Consider the following 10611-nt stretch of genomic DNA (forward strand, 5'->3'; position numbering starts at 1 on the left):
TGTGTGTGTGTGTGTGTGTGTGTGTGTGTGTGTGTGTGTGTGTGTGTGTGTGTGTGTGTAGCCTGCAGGCTATAGGCCATCTCCTCTGAAACTTCTCTGTAAATCACTTCTAATACAGAGTTAATTTTGTGCTTTTATCTTGCAGGAGAGATTTATCTAAAGCTGAACATTTAAAGCACCAACAGCTGCTGATAAGAAAGCTCCATTTAAAGAGAGTGATTGTTACCTTCATGCCATTGTGAAAGAGCTTTCCAACTGATCTGATGCAGCCATCAGGCCGCTGGTGTTTAGACAGCCACCTCCAGGCTTCTGTAATGTGCTCAGGCTGCACGTAGATGTACGGCCGTGCACCACCAAAGGACTTCATCACGAAGGAGGTCAGCCTAGAAAGACACGCACACTTTAGAAAACCAATCTAATCGTCGATTCGTATTAGTAACCCCAACATGACCCCAGTTTCAGGACAATTACATAACAGCTTCACAGGACTCGTCTGCAGCAATCATCCCTCTGAGCTCATTGGTGATACAGCAGAATTCATCGTGTATACGAGTGCTGTATTTTCAGGAGCCCAAAAGGCTAACTGTTTAATTACTCTGACCACTAGACCACGATGAAAGTCCATGAAGCTGAAAACGCTGAGATATACATTTCTGACTTTCAGTGTCAAACAGTTACCAACACCACAGGGAGGCCACGGGAGCTGTGTTGCTGTCAGATTAACACTCGCTCTCCACTCCTTTAGCTGCTACAGATCCTCAGAAACATACCCAGCTCTTTAACCATTTCATGCTCTAGCTGCCAACACAGACTGCATATAAAGATGTTTGGAGCTCCCTGGTCCTAAGACAGTCACTTAAAACCTACATCTGTTGTTAAAGTACACAATGCATCCAGAAACATCGACAGACCTTCATTTGTTCCACATTCTGTCAGGTTACAGTCTTTATTTATTTAAAGATGAACACGTACGGAGACATCCTCGATGATAACCTGCTCCATAGCGCTCTGGACCTTCAGTTTCATCTTCCAGCAGAACAGACCCTGAGCACACAGTGCAAATACCAAAAGGGACCACTGTGAATGTTCAGAGCCCAGACTTGAACCCGATTCAGCATCTCCGTAGAGATCTGACGATGACTGTGCACAGACACTCCCCATCTAGCCTGGTGGTTCTGGCTCTGCAAAGCTGAATGGGAGAAACTGCCATTCACCAGTGCTGGGGGTGATGGTGTAGGATGGGTAAACTAGCAGGAGATGCACAAAGGAAGTCTCACTGTGTCAAAGTCCATGAGAGAAGGATCTGTGAGCTCAGGGGAACCTTCCTGATATCTTTATTGTTAAATAAAGTGTAAACAGTCTGATGTTTGTTTTTTGAGTAATGGTCCCTATTGGTGACCAGAGAGACAATTAAAGCAAGGCATGCTTTATAGGGCACACCTTGTGCAGTCCAGTCAGAACGTGTGTGCACGTATGACAGACATACTGGTGGCCCCCAGTGCTACCTGTCAGCCTCCCAGTTTGATACAGCCATGGTATGAATCGCTGCATTCCCAAGAACTTCAGGAACTTTACCTCTGACCTTGATGTCGAGGTCACTGGGATTCAAACTTGTCTAAGATTGGTAGTACGTCTGTAGCAGGGGTGACAACAATACCCTATCAGTGTCTTACGGCTGAAAATAAAATGGTAGGACCGGCCGCAGAGAGAACGCAAAGGTCGAGACTTTGCCAACTGTTGGGCGTCTTTGTGGTGGCTACGTCCATTTCACAGCAGGACACATCCTACACACGAGTCATTTGGTCATGTTCCTGTATACAGATGTGCCGGTCTCAACATGTCTGCAGGTGGCTACAGCAGGTTTATCAGAGTGTTTATAGTGAAGCTTTCTGCTCTGTGTGACAGCAGAGCTGACGAGAGACGAGTCTGAAAGCCACAGAACCAAAAACAAAAAGAAACCAGGAGGTAAGAGGCTTAAAAGCTGTCACACTGAGGGAGGTGCAGGATCCGGTGATAATTCTGTGTGACTTTGTCTCCATAGGAAACTCCTTTCACATGGTGCTGTTTGTTCATATAAACATGTGGAGGACTGCAGCGTCGACGCTTGGGTGAAGGTTTTACATCAACGCATTCACAGAAACTGTTGTTATTTTAAGTGATTTGGACAATTTTCATCCAGTTTTCTTCTGAAATTCTAATGTAACTGAACACTTGAGAGGCCTAGTTTCTCAAAAACACACACCCACACACACACACACACACACACACACACAGCAAATGCCAAACTGCCCAGCACCCTTTCAAAACAGCAGTAGATTTGTTAAATCCCCTGAGGCACTGTGCTTTAAGCCCATTAAATGAAAATATTAATATTTTCTGGCAGGTTCCTCATAAAGTAAATTATTAGGACGCTTACTGGTGCCAAACACCAGAGAGGACATGCAGCGCGCGTGTGTGTGCGCGCGCGCACACACGTCTACCTCCCACTGCGTGTGCTTTGTGTTCTCGTCACATCAAGTGTTCGAATTGAGCTGAAAATATTCAGTTCAACAGCAAAGCTCTGGATAAATGTTTGAATGCTTCTATAAGTGCTGATGCAACCGCAGCACCAATGTCTTCTTTGTTATGTCAGTATTTATAGGTCATCACAATGTTGTTGCCGTGCAGATGCAAAGTAAACACAGTTGAGACAGAGGCTGAGATTAGAACTGTTTACAAAATATTTACACAACAGTTTTACTTCAGTTTGTTATGTCTTGATGCTCAATCATCCAGGTAAGTAAATCAATGTGCTGTTTATAAGACTGAAGCCTGCAGTCAGCTGAGACTGAAGAAGTCACCTGATGATGACGAAACGTTTCTCCCACAAAACGCTTCGTCCAGATGAACTGAATCACCGTTTGGAGATTCAGTTTGGAGAGTTTATATATAAAGTAAATAATACAAATAAAGCGTTTGGTGCTTTGAAAAGGAGGCTGAAAGGACTCCGTGAACATGTGTGCGTCGTTGCTGCGTGTGTTCACCAAATTTTGGACAAATGATGGATATCAGCTCATCCAAACACGAGCGAGCGACTGACGTCATCGATCACAGGAAACCAGAAAACAAAAAGAACAATTATGATTAGATAAAAATAAACTAACTATCGTGCACATCTGTGATCATGTTGTGTAGAAGAGCCTTTTGGCTTGCTCTCATTGGTTCCAGCATTAGGACTGAGTTTTAAGGTTAAATGGTTATGATGAGCCAGTTTGCTCCGTGTCCTCACAAAGGCAGCGAAACAAACACCAGACAGCCCACGACGAGCGCTGTGAAGATTAGTCTACACGATCGATGACATCGACTGTAAACTATAAGACTCACTGACATCAGAATTTTGTCACATACTGAGAGAGTTTATATGCAAGTTCAATAAGAAAGACCTTTGGTCTGACATCTCCCAGGTGCTGCCGGCTAAATCTCAGCTTTCTCACTCCCACTTTCCCGCACTGACAAGCTGCTTGTGTCATTACTGGTCTCGTCCAATCACCTTTTCCAGGACAATCAGCATTAATGCCGCTTACTTTAAATCTCTCTCATTCTACATCCTTCTCCTTTGCAGATGCCTTTGTCCAATCTCGTCCACGTCTTGTCACGTTCATGTCGTTGCTTGCTTTCAATTATTTCGATTGTCCGCAGCATAATCTGATTCCGTCATCCTCGCCGTCCTGGAAATACTCGTATAAAAGCAGAATTCACTGATCCCACATTATGCCCGGCTTCTACCAACCAGCAATTCTCGCTTCACCAATGCCAAATGAGCTCTAGCCTCAGCACTGCGCAATTAGACAATTTCCAGAGCTTGTTTCCGTTTTCACATCTGCAAAACTCAACTCCAACTCCCGTTGGCAAGTTTGGGTGAGAGCTTCAGCAACGGCACCCAAATTCCTCCTTCCCTGGCCTTCTATGTGTATTTAATGTGTGCACAAGAAACAAAATATCGGCAAGGTATTTTGGTGCCATTCCCTTTAAGCTTACCCTGAACACACAGCCATGATTCATCTCTTTTCTAATGCTACATAGCAGTCATCTAACTTTTGCTGGAATTTTCTCCACTTAACACCAAATCCAGGCTCCATATGGTTCTGATCTGTTCATACTAGGACTGGGCGATATATCGAGTTTTTAAATATATCGATATATTTTTATACGAGATAAGAGACGTGACAATATTGTTTATATCGATATAGTCTACTATACTTGTGGAACCACAAGTTTGCCTCTCTTTCATCCACTTTTGTCTCTACGCTGCGTTACTCTGTCTCGCCTCTCCTTCACTGAACTCAACTCCCCCTCCCCCATCGCTTCACCTGCAGGCGGACACGGCAGCTATCAAAGAGGAGCTGCTCGGTAGAGATTACTATTTTAGTGCTGCAGCGTTACTCTCGTTAAAATGACGTTAATGGCATAACTGTATTAACGCGACAAATCTCTGTTAACGAGTTACCGCGGATCGCCCCATGCGTGGGGCTGCACGGCGTCAACGCGTTAGCGTTGCAGTTAGCATTAGCAGTTACCTCGTTAACATGTTGATGCCATGCAGCTAGCATTACTTGCATTTTCACCATTTACAACAGCAAAATGAAGAGTGTGTGAAACTGTGTGCTGCATCCCAGACTGCAAAGTCTCCAGCCTCCTGCCCCGAAACAAACTACCTTACAAAACTCGTATACCATATTTTTCGGACTATAACCTTACACTAAAATCCTTTCATTTTCTCAAAAATCGACTGTGTGCCTTATCTATGAGTTCTGGTTGTGTTTACTGACCGTGAACCGATTTTATGTGGTACACGGCGCTCAGCAATCTGTCAAAAATGCTTTGGTAAGCTACAAAGCCGCACCGCTTGTCGGAGCATTACGGCTACCGTAGTCAGGAGCTCTGCAGAGTAATGCATACTATGCTTCAACGTAATATTACCGTATTGTGTGTATAAGGACCACAAATGGCACCTGTTCAGAGACGTGGTTACGAAGCGGATTTCAAACTCCAGGCTGTCAGTCACGCAGCAGAAGTTGGGAACAGAGCAGCTGCTTGTTATTGTGCTCAGCGTCTGTTAGTTTACATTTTGACTGCACAGTTGTGAGCTTTTTTGTTATGCATAAAAACAACATTGTTTTATTTTATTTATGGAGAATTATTATTTAATAAATGCTCATAATTTATTTTTGAGTAATTTTTTCATGTACATCTACGCTGTATGTTAATAAAACTGCCTGTGTGACATCTGGGACACAGCTTTGACTAAGAACTCTCTTTTTGTTCTTACTTTATGGCTTAACAAAAATATCGAGATATATTGTATATCGCCATCCAGCTAAAGAATATCGAGATATGAATTTTAGGCCATATCGCCCAGCCCTAGTTCATACTTCTCCCGGCCAGTCCGTGTTAACAAACTCAAATTTCTAGTCTAATCTCTCAGGCCATTTATTTGGACAGGTAGGTGTCTAGGACATTAAGACTAAGGGCTTAATGTTGTAAGTCCCTACAATTATAAACAGCTTTCCTACTAACTGTCTCCAACTGGACTGCAGGTTATCAGTGACATTTTCTTGCATCCATTTCAACTCTGCATCATCCTATATCCATGTGCTTGGTCAAATCGCATTTTCTTAACCCTTCCTGGTTCTGTCTTACGTTTTCTAAAACACAGCTGGTGGCACACTGCAAAAACTCCAAATCTTACCAAGTACATTTGTCTTTTTTCTAGTCAAAGTATCTCATTACAGTTAAAACAAGGCGCAATCAGCGACAGAGTAACATTTCAGTGAGATATAGGAACTTGTTTTTAGACAGTCCATCTTCAAACTGGAGAATTTTCATTTGTTCCAAATGGCAGATTTTTTTTTACCTAATAAAATATTATATATATATATAATTCCTGATGAAAGGAATGTTTTGGGGTTTTTTTGCAAGTGATTGGTGGCAGAACCTGCCAATCCAGTAACGGAAGGGTAAGCTGCTTAGGGAACGGAACCTGGCATCTCGGTGCAAAGAGCGTTTTCTGCATTTGCAAATTCAATTCAATTTTATCTATATAGCGCCAAATCACAACAAAAGTCGCCTCAAGGCGAGGAATACAGACTGGCGTTTTGGTGCCGAAAGGAACATCTGCCGCTTAGCATATGAGGGCTAGATGCGGAGAAGCTGGCATCCCAGCGTTAGAAGGATTCACTGCTGCTTTGCTGTGATAAATGCAGAGAAACTGGCAACTCTATATTAGCAAGCTTGCTGCTGAGTTTGCGAATGAGGGATAAAGAAGAACCAGGCATCTCTTTGCTATTGCATTTGCAAAGATGGGATATAGGAAGAGAAGCTGGCATCCCGGTGCCAAAGCTTGCTACTGTACTTGCATAGGAGGGATAGAGGAAGAGAACCTGGCATCCCGGTACCAAAAGCATGCTGCTGCATTTTGCCAATATAGGATACGGGAAAGGGAAACTGGCGACTTGTTCATAGAAAAGCTTGCTGCTGCGATTGGATATGAGCGAAGGACCTAGCATCCTGGTGCCATGAAAGCATGTTGCTGAAATTAGTGAAGGATGGATGGAGGAACGGAAACTGCGAACGCATTGGTAGAAGGTTTGCGGCTGCGGAAAACCTGGCAACCCAGTGCCTTTTTTTTCTCATGCAGAGAAACTGGCCATTTTGCAAATGAGAGATGAGAACTTGGTATCCTGGGCTAGAAGGATTCGTTGCTGCTTTTTGCCATGATAGATGTGGAGAAACTGGCATTTCGGTAGTAGGGAAGCTATGGGGGGATGAAGGAAAACCTGTCAAACCGGTGCCTTTTAATTTTATTTATTTATTTTGTCGATGTGGATAAACTGGCAACCCCATGGTCGAAAAGCTTGCTGCTGCTTTTGCGAATGAGAATGACGGAACCTGGCAACCCGGTGCCGAGGTTAGCTCCAGAATTTGTGAAGGAGGGTTGAGTCGCTGGGAACCTGGCAACTCGGTGCTGCATTTGCCATGGAGAAATGGAGAACTGGCTTGCTGCTGTGTTTGCGAATGGTGGATAGGGAAGAACCGGGCATCCCATTGCCAACTTGCTTGAACATTTAGCGAAAGGAGGGATAGAAAACATCACGGTGATGGAGAAACAGTAGAGCACGTAGCTAGCGACAGATTTCCAGCTTGCATTAAATGGTGTTAGGAGGAAGGAGCACAGAACTGAGTCGTCCCTGCTACCTGGTGCTTGCGGTGAAGTACGCTGTAGCTTTTGCTGTTGGAGCTGCGATTTGTTTGGAAGCATGGGTACGGCGTGGCTTCTGGGTTCGTGAGGGGAGCTGCGAGTTTGGCATCCGAAGTCACTTCATAACTGGATTTAGCGGAGATGACTGGATGGATCGACGTAGTGAAAACTGCTAGAAGGTCATCAGCATGCGGTCTCTCGGAAGCGCCGCCGTGACGTCCGGTGTACTCCTTTGATTGCCGGAGGAAAAGCCATGAACGCAGAGCTTGAGTAGTTGTTCATCTGATGTGCTGACGGACAAGAGGATGTAGCGGATGGAATGGACCCTGTTTGCACGTAAACGAGAATGAACAGCATGCAGAACTGGGGGAACCTATATGGATGACAACCGGAAGGAGCATGTTTGGAGGCGTGGTCCCGCTCCTGAAATTCCGATACATAATCTTGTTGGCTGAAGGCAGCAGAGATCAGAGTTATTTAAATAATCGTTGACTAATCAAAGAAAAATTTGCAGATCATCGACTGCCGAAATAAGAGTTGCAGCCCTCAACACGATGCAATATTATTGACATGATTTCATATGTTGAATACTGCAGTGACATCATCTTTTTTCTCACTGTAAATTATGTCCTCAAAGTTGAACTTGGTAAATATCTTCTGTCAGACTTGAATGAGGTTAAGTTGGCAATTACATGCAATCTGTTTCTGATAATACAGTGTTAACTGTAATAAATCATGGAAAACTGTTATTGTCCAGACAGACTGCAACTGTCTGCAGAAACGTTGCCTCCTATCAGGCAACTTTTCTGCAAACACTTGCAATCAAAAGCGTTCACGCTCAAACTCTGAGCAGCTGTTTAGTCACAAGTCACAGACAGTGAAAACAGTCAGTACAATTAGCAGACAGACTTTTTTTGTAGATGAAAGGAGGTTGGTGTCCTTCTGTGCCTGAGTCGTTAGCTTGCTTCTAATTAAGAAGTAACTTTGTCGAGCTTTGTTTGCCAGTGCTGGATGGCTCTTCTGCTGAGCTGAGTTAATAGGATGGTAGATGGTCATGATTCTGGTGAGATGAGCCCTCTTGCAGTAGTATTTTAATGCATTTCATAAACCAATATTGCATGATTAAACATACAATATTGTCATGTAAAATACTCTGTGTCAGCTTTTCCCCTCACCAGCCAACACTGTAGGAGAATAACTCTGAAATTCAAAGGCCATCATCCCAATGAACTATTAGCAGCCCATTGTTGAGTCAGCTGCTGTATCACCATCTACTTCTTATATCTTTATGCTCTCATTCACGTTACTGACCAGGTGTTTCCAGAGGAGTCTGCCTTCCCAAATGCACTGTAGGAACCATCGTCATGCTTGTACGTGAGCTCCCTCTGATATCCTGCAACACCAACACACAAGAAATCAATAAAAAGGAAAAATAGAGGATTATTTTTTCACAACACAGAAAATGTGAATCAAGTACATTTGGATTTATTTACCGTACAAAACTCTAGTTTTGGTGCCAAGTTTATTTCAAGTGCAATTTATATCTACAGTCCGGCTATGTTACAGGAGCCCCCCCGTCAAATGTGCATATTTACAAGGCTTCACAACCAACACATCTGCAGTTATTGCCATTTAAGTTGATTTATTATTTAACAGCTTGCTGTGTGGACTGATCTGATTTGCAAGGATTGCCCCTGAGCTCGACTTGGTGCCCTGTTTTTAAAGATCACACCCTCTTAACTTGGCACTCGTTCTACTCAGCTGCCATAAATAGTTAAAACTAGCTTTAAGATCAGCTGATTCAAATTTTGCAGAGGTAAAATCCACACATGACCGTTATCAGCGCCAATATGCAAATTTTAGGAATTAGCACGGTGGCTGAGTCCAAGTCAAAGTGGAGTACAGTTTTAAGATAATAGCAGCGACTCTTCCATTTTTACGGTTATCATCTGATGCATTTTTTAAGGTTTAATTTGATGACCATCATCGTGATCATTCTGCGTGGGGGTGGAGCACGCACATTAAACCTTGTCCTAAAAAAGCCCCAAGTGCTTACCGCTCTCCAGGAAGTGCGTGGCCTTGTCCAGAATGCTCTGAGTCAGCTGACCAGTGCTTTTCAGGTAGTTCAGGATGAAGATGTTGGGAGCAAACAGGAGCATGTTCTGCTCCCCGCAACCGTACGGCATGGCCAGGAGCTTGTCCAAGTTCTGCGCTGCCCTGCCCATCAGGTCACCTGCCCAAGCAAACCGAGGAAAAGCTACAGAGATGTTTCACCTGGCAAATTAAAGTTCAGTAAACAACAGAATCACTAACCAAGCACAGAAAAGGTCGCTCTAGCAGAACCAGCCACAAACAGCTCGGGCATAAGAAGAGAGACATTCTTCTCCGTGACCCCATCTGGCAACAACAACAACAAAGAAAAGGAAGAAAAAGCTTCTTTAATGAAAGAATTAGCCCTCTCTCTCTCTCTCTCTCTCTCTCTCTCTCTCTCTCTCGTTTTAGAACCCTATTGGTTAGGTTAGTACAGGTTTAAGTTTATTACATTCATCAGTTTTGCTGAACTATGAAATATTTTGGGTGCAGTGTATTGCATACAGGTGTAACAGAATAGCTTTAGTGTTTGTTTGTTTTTTAACTTGAGTATGAACTTTTACAAAAAGCAGCAAGATATTAAAAACATTTTTTTATTGATTAAAGAAAAAAAAAACACTATCGGATTTATATCTGTATCGGCAGATATCCAAATGTATGATATCAGTATCGGACATAAAAAAGTGGTATCGTGCCATCTCTAACGAAAACACAACGAATTTGGTTTCCTCGCCATGCTGAATAACCATCATGATGCAGGGAAGTGTTGTGATGCATGTATGAGGTGTGAATGAAAGGCCCGAGTTGGAGTTCAGAGTTCAGCACTCAGAGTCAGGAGGCCTTACCTGGGGGACAGAGGTGAACGTTGTGACTGACCATCTGTGGGGTTCCTTCGGCCTTGGGAAGAGAGACAGAAGTAAAGACGACCGACTGATTTCATCACTCCAAACAAACTTCTAAACAGCTTAAACATAATAACAGTGAGCTTTGATTTGGTGACATGCTCCAGACATTAGAGTGAACTGGATTATTTGAACTCAATCCCACTGACTTTCCCATTAGCTGAAAGCTGCTAAAGCAGTTTGTTTCAGTCAGAGGACGACCGAGACCCAGTATAAACATACCAGTAAAATTAATCCCATGCAAACGTACACCTATCTGGAATAACCCTGACATATTACAAAACAATAATATGATTAATTTCCCAGAATGGAGTTGTAAAGGAATTAAATACTTAGAACATATATTAGAGGGAACAGAATTTATTCCATTTGACAGACTAG

At 43.3% G+C, this 10611-nt stretch overlaps 1 protein-coding gene across 1 annotated transcript in view; it reads right to left on the minus strand.

Moving 5' to 3' along the window:
• The window catches only part of LOC102309871 (alpha-2-macroglobulin), a 70644-nt gene that overhangs the window by 8435 nt on the left and 51598 nt on the right, over window positions 1-10611 (minus strand). The window contains exons 22-26 of the mRNA XM_042226795.1: window positions 10174-10225; window positions 9551-9634; window positions 9294-9470; window positions 8549-8630; window positions 227-383 (exon numbers count right to left, since the gene is read on the minus strand). Coding sequence (XP_042082729.1) covers window positions 227-383; window positions 8549-8630; window positions 9294-9470; window positions 9551-9634; window positions 10174-10225 — 552 coding nt within the window. The remainder of the gene's footprint in view (window positions 1-226; window positions 384-8548; window positions 8631-9293; window positions 9471-9550; window positions 9635-10173; window positions 10226-10611) is intronic.

The sequence above is a fragment of the Haplochromis burtoni genome, unplaced genomic scaffold (assembly GCF_018398535.1).
Source record: "Haplochromis burtoni strain Fernald_Lab_line unplaced genomic scaffold, NCSU_Asbu1 Contig_228, whole genome shotgun sequence".
Taxonomy (NCBI): Eukaryota; Metazoa; Chordata; class Actinopteri; order Cichliformes; family Cichlidae; genus Haplochromis; species Haplochromis burtoni.